This window comes from Xenopus tropicalis, chromosome 9 (genome assembly GCF_000004195.4).
Source record: "Xenopus tropicalis strain Nigerian chromosome 9, UCB_Xtro_10.0, whole genome shotgun sequence".
Lineage (NCBI taxonomy): Eukaryota > Metazoa > Chordata > Amphibia > Anura > Pipidae > Xenopus > Xenopus tropicalis.
Genome location: NC_030685.2, coordinates 50,705,294 through 50,731,684, shown reverse-complemented (window position 1 = coordinate 50,731,684; position 26,391 = coordinate 50,705,294). Strand labels below are relative to the sequence as shown.

General features: G+C 38.3%; 2 protein-coding genes across 2 annotated transcripts in view; both read right to left on the bottom strand.

Moving 5' to 3' along the window:
* Positions 1-8,919, bottom strand: part of ino80d (INO80 complex subunit D) — a 39,435-nt gene extending 30,516 nt beyond the window's left edge. The window contains exons 1-4 of the mRNA XM_002936387.5: positions 8,099-8,919; positions 5,558-5,633; positions 5,168-5,414; positions 3,959-4,695 (exon numbers count right to left, since the gene is read on the bottom strand). Of these exons, the coding sequence (XP_002936433.3) occupies positions 3,959-4,695; positions 5,168-5,385 (955 nt within the window). The 5' untranslated portion in view covers positions 5,386-5,414; positions 5,558-5,633; positions 8,099-8,919. The remainder of the gene's footprint in view (positions 1-3,958; positions 4,696-5,167; positions 5,415-5,557; positions 5,634-8,098) is intronic.
* Positions 8,920-22,356: 13,437 nt separating this feature from the next.
* eef1b2 (eukaryotic translation elongation factor 1 beta 2) lies at positions 22,357-26,237 on the bottom strand. The gene is made up of 6 exons (NM_001006876.2): positions 26,112-26,237; positions 25,425-25,547; positions 24,170-24,305; positions 23,584-23,650; positions 22,845-22,970; positions 22,357-22,575 (listed from the first exon to the last, which is right to left on the bottom strand). The coding sequence occupies exons 1-6, from the start codon at positions 26,189-26,191 to the stop codon at positions 22,421-22,423; spliced, it is 687 nt and encodes a 228-aa protein (NP_001006877.1). The 5' UTR covers positions 26,192-26,237; the 3' UTR covers positions 22,357-22,420.
* Positions 26,238-26,391: the final 154 nt, after the last annotated feature.

Sequence of the window (26,391 nt, the reverse complement as noted above, 5' to 3'; positions counted from 1 at the left end):
ACATTTTCATAATGAACAGCTTATATCCTAAGAGAATAGAGGAAAGAGGAAGAAGGAAGGAAGAAAGAAGTCCCATTTTAATAACAATGGGTCGAAGGGTGAATAAGAAAAAGGATAGCATAGTAAACATGTAAACTAAGCATTGAGTTGACAGTTCTTTTAATCATTAGATCTAGTGGTCTTTGAGTAACGGTGCCTTTGAGGTCCCATAATATAGACAAAATTCAGAAAGATTAGCGTCTGTGAGAGTAAGGTTCATATATAACCCAAATAAATTTTCTTTTTGTTCCTATGTCACCAGAGTATTATTTCATCTTTTGGTTCAGGATGTAAATGAATATAGGTTATTTGTATTTGGGAAGGAATAGGTATACCATGGTTCCCATATCTTCATAAATTTGTCATGTCTATCCACAAGTACACTAGTTAGTCGTTCGTTAACCATGACCCAATTCATCTTATTTTTAAAGTGCGAGATGGGAATTTCGGTTGTTTTCCAAAATTTAGCAATCATTATTTTGGCTGTCAAAAATCTGGTATAATTGTTGAGGTTAGGTATTCTAACGTTCATATTTGCGTTACCGAGTAGATAATATTGTATATTCTGGACCAAAATCTTTGAACGTTAGGACAATCCCACCAAATGTGGATCATTGAACCAGTTTGTCCACATCTCCTAAAGCAGTCTTTACTAAATTGGGGATTTATCCTACGTAAACGAGAGGGGACCATATACCAACGCATAAGAACTTTATATGTAGTCTCCAGCAATTACGTATTTCTAGAACAGCTAGCTGTAGTTTGCCATATCTGGGTCCAGCTTTCAACAGTAACCGTGGTATTAAGATCTTTATGCCATGCTTGGATGTATGGTAGGGGATTTTGTGAATGTGTATTCAGTAACAAATTGTATAGGTTGGAAATTAACCCTTTTGAATATGGGTATTTAATGCAAACCATTTCAAAGTAGGTAGGGGCTGGGGTGGAATTATCTTTATTAACTGTACGAATGAAATGGTTTATCTGTTGGTAATGAAAGACCTCTGAAGAAGGTGGATCATGGGTGTTTTGTATCATTGGCCATGTTTTAAGGCCTGATAGGGAGCAAAAGTTATATAAAAATTGAAAACCTTTTGACATCCATCATTGAAAAGCAGCAAAGGAGAGTCCCGGAGAGGAAAATGGGTTACCAAATAATGGTGTTGCTGGGAGGGTTGGTGACATAAGTTTGGCAGAATGTTTATATTTATCCCAGACCGACATAGAGAGGGTCAAGAAGGGATCTGGATATTTTGGGCGTTGTAGAGGGGGGGACCAAAGTAATGCTCATGGAGAAATTGGATATAGTTGGTGTTTTAGTATGGCAACCCATTTAGGAGGATTAAGAGCGTGTATATGAATCAATGGGGCCAGCTGTGCTGCTATATAATAATTTTGTAAGCATGGGACACTCAACCCTCCTTGTTGCTTGGACCTATACATAGTTTGTCGAGTAATTCTGGGGTGTTTATCTGCCCAAATAAATTTAAATATTTTTCTCTGCATGGTCTTGAGGTCTTTGTCCAGGATAGGAATTGGTAATGTTCTAAACAGGTAAAGTATCTTAGGTAAAAGGGTAATTTTAAAAGCATGAATTCTCCCTAACCAGAATAAGTCAATTTTGGACCATGATTGTAAGTTTTCTCCTGCTATTTTCCAGAGTTGTGGATAGTTATATTGATATAGGGTTGATGTGTGAGATGAGCCTTCTATTTTTAATGCAGTTAGTAACTTATGTGCATTGTCATGGTATTTACAGTTAGGGCCACTTAGTTTTCTAAACTGCATGCTTCAGGCCAAGCCTTCTGTCTATTAGGCAATTTATTATAATGAGAGTTCTGGGAAGACCTCCTGGGTCCAATGCCATTTATTATTCTGTATACAATTTAGCACCAGGGGCTTCACGGCCCCTTTTGAGTTTAGGCCATTGAATATTTTAAGATTGTGTTTATTACTGCAAGCCCCATACAATATCTGGTTATATTTGGTTATACCAAGGAAAAAGTGCAGTTGTATTGTGCTATCAGGTTCTGCTGTTTATTATTGGATACTGGATATATGGCAGACGCTGGTACGTCAATATGTCCATTCATTTTTTTTTTAAATTCATTTTTCTATACTCAGGTATGAGCAATTGAGTTCAGTTTAATGCTGGGTTGTTCTGATCTATAGCAGTACTCTTATACAAATAGAATATAAGGTATATTGCGGCAGTTGGTCTGCAGTATAGTACAGCAGCTCAGTACTTTGGTGTGTATATATATAGTATATCTCTCATCATTATTGACCATGTTGTCTTTGGTTTATGGCTGTTAGGGGCATAAGGGTTATATTTTACAATTGATTATAAGTAGAATATTGCAGGCTGGTTTCTACAACTGACCATTGGTATGATGCTTCTTAACTACCTACCTTAACTACGCTGGTATTGGTAACTGTTACAACAGTTCTGCACAATGGATATACTCTCTATTACACATTCTGTATGGATAGCTGGAATTGAACTGCTCAACACTACATTATTCCATTGTTTTTTTTAATGAAGGGCATATCATAACTGTCTATTTTTATACTTGGGGTTACTATGACTTTGTGCTTCTCAGTTTTAGAATACCCGTGTTTTTTGTTTAGAACTACTCATAGGGGTATTCAGTACAGACTCATTTACAGACTGCTGATACAGATGATGGACAGCTTCGGATTCTAGCAGCACTAGTATTGCATGGATGAAGATTTGTAGAAGATATCTTCTAGACATACGGCAGACCAAGTATTAACACAGTCCTTTCTTCTACTACTGTATTAGAATCCTAGGTTACAGTGGACAATTCCAATGTAGGCATATTCTGAGTATTTACCATAAGTGACTTTACTTTGTTTCAGCAGTCACTCACTATTTGGGGACTAGGCCACAATGGTAGGTGTCCTCTGTCTTAAGGTTGACAGTGTGGTTTTTACATTTCATCTCGGCTTTTCAGTGCTAACACTGTCAGATTTGTTGTTCTCTGGCTGAGTATCAGGAATTCTACCTGTGTTCATCTTGTTTTCCCTACACTGGGCCCATTTCAGGGAATATCATGTCCAGTTTGGGAGAAGGGAGTATTTCTGGTAGGGCATATTTCTTGTGCATTGGTGGTGTTTTATTTTACTGTACTAGAATCAAAAAGAGGGCTTGCCTATTTGGGAATGTTCCATCCTCACATATCACCTTTATGCAAGGAGCATAATGCCTTTAGCTTTGGTGCTTTTCAGTTTTAATGATAATGATAATCAGGAGTCTAGTTTTTTCCCACCCTATTCGATATCATAAAGGAACTGGCAGCTTGGTACTTAGACACCTGTGTAAATTGGTGGAAAGGCTTTAAAGTCTTCTCCCTGGGGTCAAAGAGGAGGAGCTAACCCATATATAGTGGACATAGATATGACCAGGAATGGAAAATCGCAGTAAGTATGATGCAATTTTACTTTTAATTCCATATAGACATTGCAACCTCGTTGGGGTGTTTATCATAACATAATCCAGTATTACCAACAAAGAAGCAGATTCACCCCAGGAGTGTAAGAATTTTGAAACAATTCTTTTGGTGAAAGGTTAATGGAAGCTAATATAATGTAAAATGGTGTTACAGTCAGTGGACTTATGATATAATTTATAGCCAAGGGATACACTTTCCATAAAAACTGCATTTTACTTTCACTTACTGTAAGGGTTAAATGTACTGGGAAATGTGAAGCATTTTTTTCTGGTTGCAGTAAAACAGTTTGCTGGCACCAGGGGCTACTGGCCATATACAAACAATAAGACAGTAAATCAACCTATAATGATTACATTGAATACAAGTGTATTGTCATTATTTAAAGCACAGGGCATCAAATAACAAGTTATATAACACACACACATGCTTCTGGGTTTACTTACCAAAATGTGGGAATAAATCAGTATCCAGCTGCTGCTTTCGTGTGCACAGTTTAACTAGTCTCTGCAGTCGGCTCACATAATATGAGTAAGCTGGTAAGGCGGTGGCTGCCAACTGGATCCTGTCAGTCCGTGGCAATTCTGTAACAGGAGGTAAGACAGAAAAAGGTCTCTTGCTAGACTGATGCCTTGTTTGTGCTACTGTGTTTGTGACAGGCGATACTCCCTGTACTGGTTGGCTGGTGTTCGGAGGTTGAGGTGACTTGCAGACCAAATTCTGTGGTATCCCAGTGGGTTTCGACAAGGTTGAAATTGGCTGTACAAGTGCGTGCTGCTCCTGCAAAGATGGAGAATGAAGTGGAGAAGGTGCAGGATGAGGGCTAAAGTGCTCTTGATGAACATTTACAATTTCTGTCTCTCTTAGACGCTGCCGGTTTTGAGCCAATTTGCTCTGGAGCTTTTTCTTTACAGATGTCCCTTTCTTTAGCTCTTGCTTTTCTTCCTCAAAACTGAAAGGATCTTCCAAGTCAGTTTCTAAATAGTTAATCGGAAGCCTGGCCCCTGGGGGAGAGAGATTCATTCCATCAAGTCCATTAGGCATCTTCAAGGGTGGCACCGTAAGGCTAAAAGCCATGGTTTCCATCTGATGCCTGGCCTTCACATCCTCCAGTGCATCGTTCTTTTTCTTCCTTTCCTTTTTTGGAATAAATCCGAGAACCTGCAGATGGCTATTGCAGTACCTTTTGGATTGGGAGAAAAGAGTTACTCACATGACACAGCAAATTCTTTAGATGTTCATGAAGCTTTTAAAAAGACTGGGAATCATCCAGCCCACAGGTCACAATATGACCAGTCCTGCCTAAACCCCTCTCATTTCTACTCAAGAGAGTATTGTTTTTAGGAAAAGTCTGAAAACAGAGTAATCTTCCCTACTGTAAGATCTGTGTCTTATAGGAGGGGCAACTGCACTTCCTGAGCAGAAAAGAGGCAACCTAAGGAAACACCTGAGGACATAGGAACTAAAACAAGAGCTTAATACAATATTTTAAAAATATTTTAAATGTTTGAATGATTTATATTAAGACCCGGTCAACAGCATCATTATAAGATTTATTTTTATGCTGTTTTACTTTGCTATCTGTTTCTTCACATTACTATGAGAGGATAATAGGAAAAATGCTTGCTCCATTATTTGGGATGGGATTTACGTACCTACGGTCCTCAGATTTAGGGATGGGGTTAGTGCAACGCTGGCTATTGTACTTGGCCACATATTCACATTGCTTGAAAGGTGCTGTCTTATCTTCAAGAACGTGGCGGATACAGAAGGCGTAACCATTGAGTCTTCGCTGCTTACAAAGCTTTGGGCTATAGGAGCAAAGGGGCTTGTTGTCAACCTCGGAAAAGTGTATGTGTTTGCCTTCATACATCACGTGACTCTGTTCCGTGTGAACATCAGCTGGTGAAAGAAGAACAATTATTAAGGGCAACAGTTGTTGCATTGTGTTAAAATCAATCCCCTGATGGGGGGTTGGTAACATTATCCACCGCAAGTTCCGGTCATTCCCGGAAACATTTGTAGCTTTAATTAATATCCTTTACCTGATTTTAAACTCTGTGCACCATATCAGTATCAGGGAACTTCCTCATGGACACCTCTTGCAGTGCATATGATACCCTGAAGAAAAAAAAAATGTGTCAAGCCAAAAAAAAAAAAATCTGTACTGTGATTCATAACATTGTAGATAAACTCAACTCACAGTCAATTCTCAACACCAAAATGCACCATATAATGCCATCGAAACAATGTTAAAAAAAAAATCACTCAAATATATTCTCAAAACTACTTCAACATGAAGTAAAGAAAGGGGCTTTGGATTTAATCATTAGCTTAATTTTTCAATTGCAAGTGAGATGGAAGTGCAATTTACAGATTACCAATGGTATGGTTCAGTGAGAACATATGGGGAGCATTCTTTTAAAAGAATAAGTAACCTTGGTAACAATCAATAGTCCTAGAGCTATCAATTTCCACCATTGTAACTGTTGGAAAGGTTTGGGTAAATAATTCAACACAAACACAAACACAATTAAAACATCTCTATGAAAAGCAAATTTACGTATTTTTCAAGGGAACTGAAGTGTGCTGGTCTGGTTGTGCTACAATAAAGCAATCCAGCCTTTTCTAATACACATTCTTTAATACCCCTTTTAAGTAAATCACGGTTCCATCAACTACATTAAAAACAAGGAAGTACTCCAGTATTTTAAAGAGCAGTTTTGTACTGTGCAGAGTTGCAAGTAAATTGGAAAAGATAAGGCATTTCTGTCCCTACAGTGTGTACTGACCTTACAGGATGCTCTGCAGTAACAAATGCTTTCTCAACTCCTACTGGTAGCTCTCGTATATCTTCTCTCTACTAGTCTGTTTTACAGTTCTACAGGATTAAATGGGAAAGATACTAATGTTGTCAATTGATGCCAACATTTAGTAGAGTGCTTGGTCCATTAAAAATGTGAGGAGATAATAGAAAGTTCTATTACAAGACACTCTATATGTTTATAAGAATTCCCCATGTTTGGCCTGAAATCAGCCAGTTCTCGATTGGACAGGTTTGATTTTTCCGAAACACAGATCAGGGACCTCATTGGCTCGTTGATGCGGTCCCCGAACCGTCGGCAACTATGCCTGCTGTTTTAATGCCATTGTTTGGCCCTAGGCCCAAATGATTGAATTAGACCAATATCGCCCACCCATAGGCGGGCATATCAGAAGATCCGGTCACTTGGCGACCTCGCTAAAGTAAAATACAAGTGTATTTTGTAGCCCAGTGTGAGCAGTCTGAATGCTAATTACACAGAGTAATTATTTATTTTATTTTGGAGATTCGAATGCATTTGTAGACAATACAAATTTCAGTTCTGCATTACTGTTGATTGCTTGCTAGTGGTCCTAAAACATTTACTGCACAGGGAAAGTAGAATTATCAGTGAGTAATAGTGATATCAATCTCACTGTGTAATAGTTTTTGTTTTTCATCCTTTTGTATTCATTTTATTTGATTTTTTGTGTGATTTTATAGCATAATTCATGATTACTAGCTTTGGTGCCCCACCCCCCCCAGGGTTTCCTTGTCATTTAAATGCAAAATACTTTACAACCGGCACTTTTCATCCTAAAAATGCTTTAGTGACAGCACTGGCACTGGAATGGAAGGCAGCATTTGCAATTTCTGCAACTCTTTGAAATGTTAAAATTAAAGTATCTTTCCAGCCATTATTTTGCTACAGATAATTAGCAAACACAAATGGGTACCACGGTACTCTACAAGTATAAATGATGAGGGGGGGGGGGGGAAGCAGAGGTCCGTCAGTCATAGTGGTCACTAACTAAACGAAAATGGACTTAGGATTTCAATGAGCTAATAGTTGAAATAAGTTGAATGTAATGTACAGCAGAATCATTTTCTAATCATCGTGCTTTCCCTGACAGGTTAACATTGCACAGTATATGATGATGACACGGTTGAGCTATTTTTTTTTTTTTTTTAAAGGAACGGACACTATCCTTACTAGTAGAACCTGCGGAGCTCCAGCAGCAGTATAACTACAAATACCCCCGACAACCTTGAGCTGCCAGAGGTTGTGAAAAAGTCGGCAAAAAAAAAGCTGTAGGGCCGCAGGTGGCACGTACTGTTGGGAAGACGCGGGGGATGAAGCAGTAGGACCTGCGGAACATATTCCCATGGACCTAGGTACTTCTTGATGGCCGGTAAGCCGCAAGGGACTGGCAGTCGCTTATGGGTCGAACATAACCCTAAAAAACATAGAAGGCGCCTCCTGCATTCGGAAATGTATCCCTGATGCAGGGATAAGGGGCGGGAAGGTCCGGGAACTAAAAACCGGCCTAATAAAAACAAACCGGCAACTTGCTCAGTGTAGAAAATCTTCCCTTTCCATTTTATATCCTTAAAACGCGTAAGAAAGCTAAACATGTATAATCGATGAGGGAGAGGCCTAGCGCGGCCTTCCGAATCCTCGGCCTCTAGTGCGCTGTGTCCCCGTCTCCCAAGCTCCTGCGCAAAGCCTGCTCGGCTCACTGTAGGCCGAGGCTCCAGCTGGGGCCCAGTTGTCTCCGCTTACCTTTTCAGGCTGCCTTTTTTTCTCCTCCTTTCTCCCCCCTTTTCTGTTTGGCTGTCAGATTGCAGGACCTCCCCAGCCGGCTACGAGCGAAGACCGGGGGCGCTGTGTTCCTCTCACTAGATCTCCTCCTTCACAACGAGCCCCCCACTAACATGTACACAATACCAAATAATTTCTATGAGGGGAAGGTGGCGAGCATTAAAAAAACCACACACAGTAATCGTAAAAGTGCAGGGGGGGTCGGTGCTTAGGAAGGGAATCCCTGAATATATAATTCTCCAGCAGCAGCAGCAGCGGGGAAGGCTGGGCTTTCGCTTCCTAAGAAGGGCCAGCAGCCTCCTACAGCACCACTACAGGCGCACAGAGGACATAGCACCAGGGCTGCCTCCCCTGCCCTCCAAAACAACAACTTCTCAACCATCTTGGAGCTACTGCACTTATATTCACGTAAGAAACATAAAAACTCAGAGGAGATGGTGATACGATGTCAGTAGAGACTGCATGGCATAGCTGGAGGTTAGCTGGTTTGTATGAATGTTCAGATTTTGTATGCAGAAACAGATACGCAGCACCTTTGTGCAACACCACTACATCTGCCAGTAACTAAACATATGAGCTTTCTATTGCATGGGGGCAGAAAAGGGTTGAGGGAAATGGCATTGTCCTGGTATCGCCTTCAGCCTGGCACTGTCAGCCATTCCTTTTGGAATAAGTTAAGGTCTAAATCCAATTTCTCATCTTGGCTTTGTTACTTACTTAAACTTGTTGAGAAGTATTTTGTAAATGATACTCTTTTTTTTTTTTTTTTTTTTTTAACAAAGTATTTGTGTCAGTTTTTTAAATTCTGAGAGTAAAAATAAATAAAGGCTTGGGAACCATGGAGGCATGACAAGTATCAGGGATAGGTAATGTATTTTGTGACCCTTCTTGTGTTCAGCTAAAGCTCCCTCATTTTTCAAGGCTTTTGCCAGTTCAAACCCGAGTAAATGTTTTTTTTTTTTTTTCAAACCTTTGCTAGTTGGTAGGGCGAATACGCATACCTTTGTTTATAGTTAACATTAAGCACTTATAGTAACGTACAAATTTGTAGTTGTACTTTGACTAAAATACCTATTATTATTTATATAGCACCACCATATTCTGCAGCTCTGTACATAGATTATAGATCATTCCCATCAGTACCTGTCCCAGTGGAGTTTATAGTCCCTATCACATTCACACACACTGGTCATTTTATTAGAAGCCAGATAACATGCCTGTTTGTCGTAGGAAGTAATGAGAGTACCCAGAGAAAACTCAATCTGACACAGGGACACCTGTACTAAAGGGCGAATTGTCTTTTTCTGCTAAACATTGGCCAAAAAGACAACTTGCAGCACATTCTACAATTTACCTAAGGGCAAAGGAGAAAAAGCTAAGCGCTTGAGAATTTTTGCAAAAATTTGGTAATTTATGAAAGGGCGAAATGTTTTTTTCATTCCCATTTTCGTCAAAGTTTATTTTGCCTGGTTCTGACTTGTGAATTGACAAAACTAGATCCACAAAATGACTGTATCATTGATATAAAATCCTGCATTCTCAACAAAAACTTCATATTTGGCGTCAAATTGCATGCGTTGCTTCATTTAAAGGGATATTCTTCATATAAGTTGTAAATTTAAAACATATTTGACATAAAATATTTTGAATACCTCCTGTATTGTTAATGACTGTGCATTTCACACATGCCCATCCTCCGACAAAGATATTTGGTTTTGTGGTTTTTTGTTTGTTTTTTTTAGTGCTCAAATGATTATAAATAAATAACATTTTAACCTGTTAATTGTTTGTGGTTCAATAAAGTCAATAACATATTAATACTTTGTCCAGGTATTAATACGTTCAGAAATTTCAACCCCCATATTGCAATTTGTTAGAAAATATATTAATGTTGTTGTACTGTAACAATGATTTTTCTTTCTGCGTCTGACTTTGTTCTTACTGCAGCTGACGAGAGTTTGCAACATTATTAATAAATACACACATCTGTCCTGTATATCACCATTGCTTTCAATTAACACTAGTTCGCCGGTGGGATGGCAGGGGAAGGCAACTCGGGGAGATTAGTCGCCCGCGAACAGGGAGTTTTGCCGCGGGCGACTAATCTCCCCGTGTGCCAGAGCCCTTAGAGAAAATTCCAGGGCTGTGGCTTAGTAGGAGTCGGTTCATTTTTTGCCGAGTCCGACTCCAGGTACCCAGAATTGTCTCTGACTCCTCGACTCCGACTCCACAGCCTTGGAAAATTCCATAGGAAAAGTAGGCACTGGCAAAAATTTGTCAGCTTTCTCTTGCTGTGCCGAAAATTTGCATTTTAGTGAATAAGCCTTTTCCATATGAATTCCCACCTATAGTAGTTTCAAGTGTTGCGAAGCTTCCCAAGGCAAAACTTCACTCCTTAGTAAATGTGCCCCACAGAGAGAACATACAGACTCCTTGTAGATAGTGCCCTGGCTGAAATAGAACCTAAGACCCCTGCACTACAAGGCATTGCACCACTGTGCTATGGGAAGAGATTTTTGAGAACACTATTCTGTAATTGACATTTGAATTTATTGAAAATAATGGTTCTGATGTTTTTTTCTGAAGTTTACATGTATAATGCAATTTAATAGTTTGAACTTGCTTCCTTATATAATTAAATTATTCATCATATGCAGCTATGTTGTTGCGATCTATTATTATTACTAACATGTATTTGTAAATCGCCAACATATTCCACAGCGCTGTACAATAAGTGTGTTTATACATTGGACATACATAATAACATACAAACAACGAATAACCGATACAAGAGGTGAAGAGGGCCCTGCCCAAAAGAGCTTACAATCTATAAGGATAGGGGGTAAGATGAAAACCAGCACAGGGCAGTGTCATGAAGGCCAAGAGAGTGGATGGACTGGAGGAGAAGAGGGTGATCCACAGTGTCAAAAGCAGCTGAAAGATCAAGTAGTATTAGTAGTGAGTTGTGGTTCTTGGCTTTAGCCTATAAGAGTTCATTAGTTAGTTGGGTTAGAGCAGTTTCTCTGGAGTGTTGTTAATCTACAATCTAAAACCAGATTGTAGGGAATCCAGCAGGTTATTATCAGTGAGGTATAGCATCAGTAGTTTGTAAACTTACTAAAACGATACTTACATAACGATACTTACATACCACATACGTCTAAACATACTTATCTATCATCACTTCCTCAGTCTAAACTAAGACCATTATCGGAGTTTTTACAACATGGATTTGGTATCAAAAAAAGTCTGGCAAAGATATATAACTTTTTTATGAAACCAAGAGATACTGTACATCTAAAATTCCATGATTAAATGGAAACAAAGGTTCAGGAAACCTATACTGTACAAGATTGTCAAAAGGCTATTTCTAAATCGCAACAATTGACTAGGGGGCTGATTTACTAATCCACGAATCCGAATCCCGAATGGGAAAAAATCGGATTGGAAACGAACATTTTGCGACTTTTTCGGATTTTTTGCGATTTTTTTCGTCGCCGCAGCGACTTTTTCGGAGCCGTTACAACTTGCGCAAATAGTCGCGACTTTTTCTTAGCCGTTATGACTTGCGCGAATTGTCGCTACTTTTTCGTAGCCATTACGACTTGCGCGAATTGTCGCGACTTTTTCGTATTGAGCGCTCGTAAACGGCGGGCAAACCTTTGCGACTTGATTTTTTTTCCCGCATGATTTTGGAAGCCTCCCATAGAACTCAATAGCACTCTGCAGCTCCAACCTGGCCCAAGGAAAGTCACGATACTGAAGCTTGAATGAATCCGAAACTTTCGTACTGTGCGCGTCAGTACGATTTTTTCGCGGCGGCGACGAAAAAGTTGTGACAATTCGCGCAAGTTGTAATGGCTACAAAAAAGTTGCGACGGCGACGAAAAAAATCACAAAATACCAATCATTATGAAAAAAACGCATTCGGACGCTTTCGATCCGTTTGTGGATTAGTCAATCGGCCCCTAAGTGTGTTATGCACCAAGAAAATTAATGCAGAATCCTATATCATTTTTTGTACCTAACCCTCTCAGGAATTTAAAACATTTACACTGGAAATTTATTAGCTCTGGATGGCTAATATCCAAACCTAGTACATTTACTAGTTATTTTTCATTCTTCCTAATTTTTTTTCTTTTTGTATCTAAAATTTTTATTGGAAAGTTTTATTTCAAAGAAAAAAAGACATCATAATCTATTATACATTAGTCTCATCTGTAGCACAAGCTTATTAGGTGGAGAAAAGGAAAAGGCACATGGATATAAGTACAGTTTACATAAGGTAAAGTTGTCCTATTCATTTAGTACAATATTTTACAATTGTTGATATTTAAAATCAAATACAAAGAAAATTTCAAGGAGAAGTAAACCTGGGTAAATTGTTAACATCAGTAAGAAGAGGGGGGGAAACAGAACATGACCATGGCTTCATAGCAAATATGGTTTTTGTATGACGGTTGCTACTTCTAGTTCTAGGCATTCTTCTCAAATTTAAGGAAAAGCTACCCTGGGAAACCTATGGATGTTATATGTGAGTGCTTTGATACTGGTCACACAGCTTATAAGTGATTTCTAATATTCTCATATTTTACAACATTGGGTACAACTTTCAATGACACACATTATGGCACAAAGCAACAATCATAATCAATTACATCACTAAGCACCATTTATATGGGATTCATGGCTTTTCAGTACTTTATAGAAAATAATGTACACCTCATTTTAAAATATAGTGAATATTGTACCCCCTGTTGTAAAATATAGGGATATTATATATATTATATATATATTGTTATTGTCACAAAAGAGTTCCCTGACCATGGAATTCAAAGGTGACATCTAATATCCTCATATTTTTACAACAGGTAGGGCATAATTATAATACGCAGATCTAGTGGATCATGTGACAGAAATTTCATCAATAAGTGATATAATTTACAGGATATTCATGGCTCTCGTGTATTACAACACATTATAGCACAGAGGCTTAGGGGCACATTTACTAACCCACGAACAGGCCGAATGCGTCCGATTGCGTTTTTTTCGGAATGATCGGTAATTTTGCGACTTTTTCGTATTTTTGCGATTTTTTCGGCGTCTTTACGATTTTTGCGTAAAAACGCGAGTTTTTCGGCGTCTTTACGAAAGTTGCGCAAAGTCGCGATTTTTTCGTAGCGTTAAAACTTGCGCGAAACGTTGCGCCTTTTAAGTTTTAACGCTACGAAAAAGGCGCGACTTTGCGTGCAAGTGTTAACGCTACGAAAAAATCGCGACTTTGCGCAACTTTCGTAAAGACGCCGAAAAACTCGCGTTTTTACGCAAAAATCGTAAAGACGCCGAAAAACTCGCGTTTTTACGCAAAAATCGTAAAGACGCCGAAAAAATCGCAAAAAATACGAAAAAGACGCCAAATGTTCGTTTCCAATCGGAATTTTTCCAATTCGGATTCGAAATCGTGTCTTAGTAAATCAGCCCCTTAGGGTACCTGAGCTAACTTCTATGTCTTGGTCAGGCATAGTAAATCAATAATTTGTGTGATATGCACAGGGATGCCACACGTGTCATTGCCTTAAGGGAACAGTTCAGTGATAAAATGAAACTAGGTAAATAGCCTGTGCAAAATAAAAATGTTTATAGTTAGCCAATAATGTGCTGGAGTAAGCGAATGTCTAACATACTTGCCAGAACTCCGCTTCCTCCTGCAGCTCTCCAACATGTAACCAATCAGTAAGTTATCAATTTTCCAGATAAGGGATCTTTCCACAATTTGGATCACCATACTTTAAATCTACTAAAAAATCATTTAAACATTAGGTTATTTTAAAACTCCCAACAATTAATTGTACTTTAGTTTTGATAAAGTAAAAGGTGCTTTTTATTATTACAGAGAAAAAGATCATTTTTAAAAAATGTGAATTATTTGATATGAAATTGATATGAAATTTTTGCTTATACTTTCTCAGAATGTAAATAATATTACTCCTCTGTTCATATCTCTCTGCCTCCATTGTATGTCGCATACATGATCATGCCCCATGTTCAAGAAAATTTTGTGTTACATTCAGAAAATAAACATTTCAGAAATAAAGGCTACAATTTGTCCTTTTTCCCTCTTTGTCCTAACAGCCATTTGTAATGATGCTAAGACTGCGCTGGATGTGCGCTGGATTACTTGTAAAATGGTATTTACTGTCATTTTTATTAAGAATTAAACTTACAAAATGTATTTTATACAGGTATGGGATCCCTTATCTGGAACCCATTATCCAGAAATTTCGGAATTACAGAAAGGCTATCTCAAGTACCTTGTACTTGATCCCAACTAAGATATAATTAATTCTTATTGGAGGCAAAACAAGACTATTGGGTTTATTCAATATTTAAATGATTTTTAGCAGACTTAAGTTATGGAGATCCAAATTACGGAAAGATCCCTTATCTGGAAAACCCTGGGTCCCGAGCATTCTGGATAACAGGTCCCATACCTGTATCATAATTTTCTAGACAAAAATACAATATACAACTATTGTAAACATTAAAGATACAGAATTCCAAATGGATTTATCTTTATGTAATTTCGTTGTAGCAAAACTATTTATAATTTGTTGGTTTATTTTTATATATACTGAAATGAGGCAATTTCTGAGAACAAGCAGGTTGTATTGTGTTTGAAAGTCTTGAATAAACAGACCCAAAAAATTTTTTGATTATCGACATATGAATGAAGTAGAATTTTGGAATACTTTTGCTTTCTTTAAGTTAAATTTTTTAGGTATGTAATCTACCATTGGATTACAAAGATATGCGTAAATCAGAGCCATAATAGTGAAATTACAGGGAAAAACATAATATTTTGCTCTACTAGTTATTTTTTAGATGGTCTTTGAATTGGAGCGATGTTTGTAGGAAGTTTGGTAATAGCAGATTCCCACTAAAAAAACTCACCAGCTAAGTATAACACCACATATGTATTATGTCTAAGGCAAATGTACTTGTTCTTAGGTTGTGCACCAGTTTTATTACCCAGTCTTTTTTTAAGGACAAGGAAAGTCAAAATACTTTAGTAGAATTAGTAGAATTTCATACTAGCAGTAGGCAGCCCAATAAGTCCTGATGTCTGTGTAATCAATTAACCCATAACATTAGTTTTGAACACTAGTATGTCAGTATCTATAACTCTAAAAATGTGTGCACAGTAAGTTCCCCAAGCCCTGCGCATGCACATTTCAGGGTTAAAAACTCCTGCTCTAGCAATAAAACACGCCCTGCCTGCCGGTCCTCTTATTCAGATTAGCTTTGTGTTTTGTTGCCATAGCACCTGCTCCCCCCTCACTTCACTTATGCTGCTGTCTGGCTGAAGGGGGAAGTGACCTGTGGAGTCTGAAAATGCTGGTCCCTAGCCTCTGTTTCATCAATATGAAATCAAACATTCTGTATGAAATCTGTATCATCAATATGTCAAAAGTTCCTAAAGTTGTGTTTCCTTTTGATTTTACTATATTCCATTTGGTGATGCAATTTCCTTTCAATTCCAAGGTTGAAGCCTGAACTTGTGTCCCTGCAATTGTACCATCCATGAAGTAGTGGTGTCTCTTGGAATAATATTTCTGCACATTACTGTGGTATATTTCTAATCCTCTAATGTGGCAAAATTCTGTGCTATTTTCCGTTATTTCATATTTTTTAAGGTGTGTACCTGATCCTTTCATTAAACAGTCGACAATGCTCACACTCATTGTATTGCTTTTCAACTTTACATCTGTTTACATTAATTACATTACAAAAGACAGAAGCATATCAACATTTTAATCACAAGTTCAACATTAAAATGTACATTTTTCTTTGTTGTGGATTCCAGGAATATGTACACACTGTATTTGGCGGACTATCCTGGGCTGTCAAACTGTCCGTCTACAATCAGGAATACTGGTTTGTCTTCAATTTTGTGCAAAGTGTTACTTTGCTCTCTTTGCCAGTGATGATTAATTTATGCAAAAGATATGTGTGCTGGTTTTGATAATGTGTTGATTTGCTAACTTGTTTTAGTCCAAGGATCTTCATGTGACTGACTTGGTAACAGTTTGAACCACTCAGTAGAATAGTGGACATCATTAAATTACCTACTGGCTTTTGTCCTGTTTTTTGGTTGACTGTCCCAAAGATGGAATTTGTGCCTTTATAACATTCAGAACACACACTTAAGATTGGAGATGAACAACTGATTCCTCCCTTGCATCTAGCTGAAATTAGTATGTTATCAAGGCATGATTCAAAATCCATAAATTTGTTTTCAGTTATAAAGTCCTCATTTTTTGTGTTGGTAGACCACTTCAGAGTCAGTTGTGGAATATATAACAGTATCTTCTTGCTTTTTCTTTGTTAATAACAAGCTTTCTATAGAGGGCAGATAAGATTTTTCAAGAGGATCAGCACCAGTGATTTCACTGCTTTCCGCTATTGTCTCCAATAAGTCCTCAAAAGGTTGATAAATATCTGGAATTTGAGAATGACTAGGACCATCAGAAGCACTTGTTTACAAGAGAGATGCAAGTCCATGTTTGAAAAGTGGAATTTTGATTGTTATTGATTTGATTATATTTGGTAATGATGATTCAAATTCCAAGATAGACAAATTTCTCTGTGATCAATGAAAAATTCCGCATTGTATACATTTATGCTTCTGCGGAAGATGTGTCTGAAGAGCTTTGTTTTTAGAGAACTGTTTAGGATTAGTATTCATACCAATTGTCTTTGTATTGGAAAAATAGAGAGAGTGGCTCCCGGTATCATCAAGTAATGGATTTTTTGACAATATAATTTTCTTTTTATACTATGAAGTAGCAACCTGGTGAATTGAAATGCTTGGTTGGAAATCACTTGTAATAATAGATTGAGAGGATGGTGATATTTGAGAGACAAGTGCACTAGATGTTGATGGTTTTGATAATTCAGTTGTTTCGATAACAGTAGTTGATGAACTTAGCTAAGAGATACTTAAATCCATTGAAGTTGTTGAAGATGTGGAGGCTCATGTAATATCGCAAATATTGCCAGATTGCATATTTTTCTGAAGTTCCCTTGGTCATATGGTCGATTTTATTTCATTTCCTGTGCTGGCAGATAGTGGAGAAGATTGAGAAAACACCCTTTTTGTGCCTTGGTACGTACTGTATAGCTGTTACTAGAGAAATGTTTGAAACACATCCTGAAAGTGTAAGAAATTAACATGTTGGTTTTACATTATATTTGTGTGTATGTATGTATAGTTTATATTCACTATGCCTTATGGGTAAAGTAGGCCTGCTAGAAAACCACTGGTCCATGTCACACCCAAAGCCAAATCTCAATATCAAAGGGTTTTCATGTGAATGGTGGTTGGGCAGTATGTTTGCTACAGGAGCCATAAAACTCACTGTACTCACTTACTGTATGTAAGAAACTCTTTCAACAGTTTTTGAACAATGGGAAATTTGTGTTTTTTTTAATTTTCCCCCATCTGATCAGTTGGGATCTTAGCTGTGGGGGCAGCGGATGAAAACTTTGTATTAATTTAGACACCAGATAGTAGGGGGAGCAGCCTGTTAGGGCTCTGGTACACGGGGAGATTAGTCGCCCGCGGCAAAACTCCCTGCTCGCGGGCGACTAATCTCCCCGAGTTGCCTTCCCCCTGCCATCCCACCGGCGAACATGTAAGTCGCCGGCGGGATGGCAGACGCGGCGGCGCGATTTCGCGCAAATCGCCGAAAAAGACTGGCAAGGCTTTTTCGGCGATTTCCCGAAATCGCCCCGCCGCGTCTGCCATCCCGCCGGCGACTTACATGTTCGCCAGTGAGATGGCAGGGGGAAGGCAACTCGGGGAGATTAGTCGCCCGCGAGCAGGGAGTTTTGCCGCGGGCGACTAATCTCCCCGTGTACCAGAGCCCTAAGGAGATGGAGTAGTCTATTACCCAGCAACTTGTGAGGACTGCAGACCAGATGTGCTGGAGCCTGCAGTGTGAAGCTGTGATGGGCTTGCTTGAGAGAAGGAACAAGACCACCATGTTTTGTGTTTGTTGCTAACTGTGTGGTGTAGACTAGGTAATAATCCTTAAAGGAGAATTAAACCCTAAAGATGAATATGGCTAGAAATGCCATATTTTATATACTAAACTGACTGCACTGGCTTAAAGTTTCAGCATCTCTATAGTAGTAATGATATAGGCCTTACAGTTGTCACAGGAGCTTCCCATCTTGGATTCTGTTAGAACTGTTTGGGACAGTGTACATGCTTAGTGTACTCTGAGCAGTTATTGAGAATCTGATCTTAGGGGTCGTTGCAAATTATGAAGCAGAAAATGAGGCTGGCCTGGCATATAAACTGATGCTACAGGTCTGACAAATTCTGATGCTAATTGCACTGGTTTCAGAGCTGCTATATAATGTAAATGAATGAATTGGAATGAAGTGTTATACTGTTACATTCTATATATTGTATATTCTGTATATTGCATGTCGGCCCCTAAGCTCAGTAGCACGGAGCATGTGCAGTGAATCAGCAGACAATTATATGGGGGTGGCTTCTAGGGGCATCTACCTTTTCTTCTAAAGGGCCGTGGTTGCCTGGCTTGTACAACAGAGTTGTCCAAGCGTTAAAGTGGCCATACACAGGCCGATTCTAGCCCCTTAGACTGTTTCAGCAGCTTATCGGCCCGTGTATGGGTCCTAGATTGGTCCCAGATACTGCCTCTTGTGAGATTGGCCAGATGAGTCCACCATGTGAGACTCAGAAACTCTGACTGGAGTGGTCTTAAAGGAACAGTAAAGTGTTTTAAAGTAATTAAAATATAATGTACTGTTGACCTGCACTAGTAAAATTTCTGTGTTTGCTTTAGAAAGACAACTATAGTGCGAGTCGATCTTAGCGTGTATGGCCACCTTAAGTCATGATGGATGCCAGTCACATGGGCTAGGGGGCAACTTGGCCACCCCAGTTATGCCAGGACACATGGATACAACAAGAACTCAAGTAGCACATCAACACCCTCGAACTGAGAGTGGCTCCTTCCTTACTGGCAAAGGTATTTGCCAGGCAAGCACATCACGATCCAATCAGACAACACCACCGTTGCTAATCTGAATTGACAAGGGGGAACAAAAATCACCTCAGCACTTTAAGAAGTGTCAAAAATTAGACATGGGCGGACTAATATTCCTAAACTCTCATATTGGGAGTATTCATTCCCGGGGTACAGAACTTGGAAGCAGACTACTTTCGGTAGTAAACAAATGCGGTCTCCCTTGCCTGGATATTATGGCATCATGATTCAGCACTTAACTACCCCAATTCCTGGCAAAAGTCCATGACCCCAAGGAAGAAGGCGTAGACGTACTTATCAGCCCATGGTATGGTCAGATGGCGTATGCAATTTCCCCCCCATCCCTATTATTCCACTACAAAAGATATGAATGGAAGGAGTTCCAACGATGCTCATAGCAGCATGGTGGCCTCACTGAGAGTGGTTTGCAGACCTCATTCAGATGTTAATGCAATGAACCCTTACCCATGAAAACAAAAAGGTGACCCCTCTAAAACCATATATTTAAAAAAAAAAAAAAAAAGTATACATTTGGGTAAATTCAAAATGGGCGCCCATGTCTTTCTACTCCAAACTATGGAGTTACAATGCTTTCCCAAACTTTGCTGTTTTCATGAAATACCTAAAATTGCCTCAGAGCTTCCGCTTTCAAGCATCTTATCTTCCACATAGAATTAGGTATAATGAAAAAAAACTTATAAATATGAATGCCAAGGGTCCATTGACCAGCTTCATGCCCATTGTGCATAGGATCACCAAATTATCTGGCATTTAGAGACCCCAAGAGGAAGTTAGTGTATACATATTGTATGGCATATGTTTCTACTACCAAAAAATACACCGCCTGATTTATGTGTGGTAAACGTGGCAAATAAATAAGTCAATCCCAGAAAACCGCATATTTTCAGAAAGTACACATTCTTCCAAATTCAAAATGGATCAATATGTCTTCCATAGGGCAAAGCACCAAACAGCAAAGCCAAGCTAAATGTAGCGATTTTTATGTAAATTTTTATGAAAATTGACTCAAAGCTTGCAATTTACCCCATAAAATGCCCCACATTTCATAACATTCCAGCATAAAATATTCTAAATATGAATGCCATGCCTATTGAATAGTGTGATGCCCAATATGCAGAGATTTACCAAACTATGCAGTGTACAAAGGTACCCAATGAAAATAGTGCATATGTATTTTCACGTCTCACACTCTGAAATATAAGCACCCAATATGTATATTATGTACCATAACAGTACAGAAACCCTGGAAAACCATATTTTCCCCAAATGTACATATGAGTAAATAAATATGTCTCTCTATGGAAAACTACCACACAACAAAAGTTTTGCTAAATGTAGTGGTTTTTTTTTTATGAAATTTAATGCCAACATCCTAAATATGTACACCAGGGGTCTACTGAACAGTTTGATGCTCAATATGCAGAGATTTACCAAACTATGTGGGATACAGGTGCACCCAAATGAAAATAGTGTATATGAATTTTCACATCTAGCTGCTGCAATATAAGCACCCAGTATATGTATTACGTACCATTAGCCCCTCTAACAGTACAAAGACCCTAGAAAACCATATTTTCAAAAAGTATACATACTGACAAAACCAAAATGGGCATATATGTCTTTCTACTACAAACTACAATGTTTTGCTAACCATAGCGGTTTTTATGAAATGTCTAACAGCTGTTACAAAGCTTGCTTTTTAACTAATTATATAGCCCACATCACATAACGTACCAACAAAAAAGTCCTAAATATAAACACCAGGGATCTGCTGAACAATTTATGCATACATCTACCAAGCTATGTGACATACAGAGACCAAATACAAATAGTGCATATCAATTTTCATGTCTGACATTCTGGCTGCTGCCATAAAAGCACCTGGTATGAGTATTATGTGCCATAAGACCCCCTAACGGTATGGAGACCCTAGAAAACCATATATTTTCTGATAGTACACATTCTGATAAAACCAAAATGGTTAAATACTTCTTTCTACTACAAACTACCAAACAGCAAAACTATGCTAAATGCAGCAGTTTTCATAAAATTCCTGAAAATCACAAAGCTTGCATTTTACCCTATTATATGCCCCACAAGTTGTAACCTACCAACATCAAACATTCTAAATATGAACACCATATGAACTACTTACAGTTTGATGCCAATATGCATATATGTTCTTATGTTTGGCATGCAGAGGCACCCAAAATAGATAAATAACAGACAAAATTTCCAAGGGCACAAACAAGTACCAAAGAACAATGGAGAATGCAAAAAAATAATTAAAATCAGTAGTTTGAATATTTTAGCTTAGCCAAATAAATTTTACAGACAGAAACAAACCAACATCTTTGCAGAATTGAAAATTGAATAAAATGGCTAAAAATGTGCCAAAAATGTAATATAATCACTGAGACAACATAGGGATGTAAATGTTACAGGGCAACCCTTTTGAAATAAACAATAACAAAAGTGGTATAAAAGGTGATACCTTTATTGGCTAAGACAGTGCTGTCCAACTGGTGGCTCCCAACCCCCTCCTGTCTGGCTGTAACCTGGGTTAGAAGGCTACAAGATCCAGCAGTGTCTGCCTGTCCTATTCTCTGCCCTGGTGGCTCTGGCACCTGAAACAGTGTAACACAAGCAGATTTTACAGACCTGCCTTGTTTGAGGGGTCTGGCAACATTGTTTAAGTAGTAACAACCAGGAGTTCAGCAAATGCTGCTTTCTATAGCAATTTGATTTACAGATTAACTATTAAAAGCACTAATTTAATAAATGCATATTGGAAAGTTGCTTAGAACAAGGTTTTTTTTTTTGGTAAAAATGTTTGGGGTTGACATGCCCTTAAATAAAAACTAAGTTTCCACATGCATACCACAAGTCAAAAACTTGTTACAATTAGCCAAGAGTGCTTTTGTGGACTTCAGAGCAACAATGGACACCAAGTTATGACCCATTAGAGATCATCTTCTACATCCAGACAACCATCCACAGTGGATTGAAACACATTGATGCCTATTTGGCATACTTTAATCCTACAGAGGCAAGATAGATTGAATGCGTGCAACTTTGTTGCAAGGAAAGCAGCCACAATACAAAGTGAACACCAACTTCACATTAAGCAAATGTTTTTATTTGAAGTGCTGTAAAAGTATGGGGGCTTCATGAAATCAGTTTAGATCTTGTTGAAAGCAGCAACATCCATGGATTGCACAAAGTCTTCAAATGCAGTGATGTTCTCCTCTAAAACATCTGTGCCAACTTTGTCATCTTCAACCACACACTGGATCTGCAGCTTTTTAATGCCATATCCAACAGGAACAAGCTTTGCTGCAGAAGGAATAGAACAATTGAGATAACAGATGACGGTTGATAAAGCCATTAAATGTGCATTTTAAATCAAGTCTACTTGCTACATATTGTCAGAATGTAAAGACTTGTACATTCAGTAAACACATACCTTTACAGTGTTTAAATAAAAGGCAGTCAGAATAAAAATACATCCATCATTAGCATCAGTCGAAAGATGGTGATATTTTAATCATCATTACAGTTAAGGTGAAGATATTCTTTAGACTACCTACAAAATATAAACTTACATGCTCCCCACACCAAGCCTTCCATCTGTATACTTCTGACACACTCTTCTAGCTTGGCCATATCCGTTTCATCATCCCATGGCTTCACATCAAGAAGAATGGATGATTTGGCAATAAGTGCTGGTTCTAAAGAAACAAATTGGTTAAGATTTAATCACCTTTGGAGAATTTGAAGATTGTGAAGAAGTGTAAATTAGATTATGTCCGCAAGTAAAGGACTAGTAATATATAAACTGAATACACATTCTAACAGCCTTAAGCCACACATTCAGACTACCCCAAAATCCCACAAAATAAAAGCACAAGTAAAATTCTAGTGGGAAAGTCAAGTGTTACACCTTTCTAAGTCACAAACCATAGCCACTGCCTTGCTGAACATACTATAACAATACTATATGGCATTTTTTACACTAAGGTTTACACCATATAGTTTGTAGACAGTGGTACAGAATAAAACAGAACCATGTTTGAAATACAGCCAAGTCCTCCCAGACTGAGAGGAAATAAAGCTGCAAAACATTTTAATGTGCCACAGGAGGAATGCTGGAACTGCCACATAGTAATACAGCTCCAGACCAGTATCTGTGGCAAGTATTTCCATTCCACAAAAAAAAAAAAAAAAAAAGGAACTGAAGACCAGTATGTAAACAGGTAGTGATTGCACTTTGCTTTTCTTAAGGCAAAACAATTAAAAACATATGCCTTAAGGAGAATAAACACTCGGGAGAAGGCCACTTACTTTTAGACTTCTTTGCTTCATACTGTGCTAAGCGTTCTTCGCGGACCCTCTTTGATTCTTCATTTTCCTATGAAATAGAAAAACTTAAGATTCTGCACAATAGCAAGTTTTTTTTTTGTTTTTTTAAGTTAACAGGCTGGTGTAGTCAGTTTAGAAGACAATATGCATCACAAATCAGCCGAAAGATGGTGATTTAGCTCATTCATCACATGACCAGCCTGAATATAGTACAGCCAAATTTGTGTTTTACACAACTCCCTTCACATGTTTAGAACCTTAGTAACCAACAGCAAACACTGCTTCAGGTATGTGGCCATAGTAGTGTGCCTTGGGCATGTAATATAATGAATTTGTGGTTACAGTGGAGCACAATTAAAGCATGCACGCATTTTTGCTACGTTCATTGTCCACAAGGAGACTACATGAAACACAGCAAACTCTCTTTACATTTCAGTCTGTAGAACAGCATGTTAAAAAAAAAAAAAAAAAAATTATGGACACAGCTGTACAGCCAGTGTAATTTATTCTGCACCTTATGCTTCTTAGGTCTAATTTTATTACATCTAAAGATTGTTACACATCCCACCTCTTCATCATCTGAACCAAACAAGTCAATGTCATCATCATCATCCTCTTCCTTGGTATCTTTTGCTGTACTGCCTGTAGTATCTTCTATGTTAACAGGGCCATAGTTTCCCAGAGGCTTCTTCACACCAGGCAGGCTAGGAAAAAAAAAAAAAAAAAAAAAAAAAAAAAACTACTTTACAAAGGAGAAATATACTTCTAGGCTATTTGCATTAGCAGCTGCTTAGAGGTGAGTCACAAGGAATATACAGTTATCTAGAATTACATACAACTTTAGAGAACAAATTACAATAGAGAACAAATTACAATACTGACATCTTAACTGCAAATGACTGCAAGCTGGCCCAAATATGGGTAGCCACGCTACTATTTGACGAGGCTCCTCTGCATGTCTGACTGGGCATTCTGTGTGCTCAGCTAGCATCAATTAAGCCAAGAGAATGCAATTCTGTCCTACTGTCAAAGAGAACACTTCAGGTTAACATTTAGTATGTTATAGAACAGCCTATTCTTAGCAACTTTTCAGTTGGTTTTCATTTTTATGGTGTATAGTTTTTTTGCCTTTTTTCTTCAGACTCTTTCCAGATTTCAAATGAGGGGGGGTGGTCACTGACCTCAGAATCCAAAAATCTGTTGCTCTGTGAAGCTGTTTTTTTTTGTACTTATCTTTCTATTTAGGGCCTCCTATATTGAATTTTCCATCTTTCAAACTACTGGCTAGTTGCCTAGGTTAAATTGGACCCTAGCAACCAGATATGTGAAACTGGACAGCGGTTTAACAAAAAAACAATCATTCAAACACCAAAATAAAAAAAAAAAAAAAGTTGTCTCAAAATTGTACAGTATACTAAAATTTAACATAAGGGTGAACAACTCCTTTAAAATACTTCATAGACCACAAAAATGATACACATTCATGATCCATGTTAATTAGAATTGTGCCCATTTACATTCTACAGCAGGCCAACAGTACTATCAAAGCTTATGTATGTTGCAGCCACTTTCTGGCTGCATGAGCACTACAGCCATAGGCAGTGATTTTTCAGCTGGATGTTAACCAATAAACCGAATTAAAAAAAAAAAAAATCTGATTCAGATTAGATAAGTATAGTAGTGAACGTGCTTCAAAGTGCTGTAGAACAGCTCAACCTAAAACAAAGAATATTGTATTCAGCACAGTATCATATTTTTTCAACCATGCTCCTTTATCAATCACTGCTGTGAAAGCAATAGCTATACTTTATCATACTGCTTACCTACTTTTCTGCTTTTCATAAGACTTGATGTGGTTGTACCAACGCAGAGCATGGAAAAGGTCAGCAGGGGGCGCACCAGAGAGGGCATCAAATACTGCAACATCAGCCTGGGAAGGGACATATCTGAAAAGGGTGGGGGTAAATATACAATTAGCAGCATAACCACTAAACATAATATAGTACAGTAGAAAAAACTGTATAAATAGTGTCCAAACATTTGTTTCCTATAAACATTATCCAAGTTTTAAGGCTATTTGCACATTTAGTTACACTGAACAGTTTATATAATTTTCCGTTCTCTGACATAGTGCAGTTTAAGCAGCTGGCTTCTGCTACATCGGCTCAGCAGTCGTAGCCAGCAGTGCCGAAAGTGTAGAAATCCAGACCTATTCTGCTTTTAATACAAATTACATTTACAAATGATTCCAAGAAACACTTAATTATTAACATTAGAAAGAATACATAACTAAAGCACAAGGCACAATTAACCAGGCAGCCTTTACATATTACATCACTTGGGATTTTGTGACACGTTTACGGCACTGCAGCTAAAAGAATTCAGGAGTCAGGCAGCAGGAGGTTGCGGCCTAGGACCACGCGTTGGAAGCCAACACGTTCATTCATATTACACATTCCTTGTCCTTTCGAACATTAGCACAACTATAATATAGCATTTACCACACTGACCCCTCGATGTAGCTCTTGTCGGCCAGGAACTCATTCAGGACCTTAAGGCCTGCAGGGGATTTGAGATCGCCGAAACCCATTACAGCAATTCACTCAAGAAGCCTAGCACACACGGGTAAAGAAAAGAACTTGCAGGCCGGGTAGATGCCTTTTATAGACAGGGGGCGGGGCTACGAGGGGCGGGCTAAGCCTTCCTTAAAGACTCACTATGTAACATGTACATCATTTCAAGTTTATATTTTTTTTTATCCGCACCCTTTCGGCAAAGTATTACTTACTG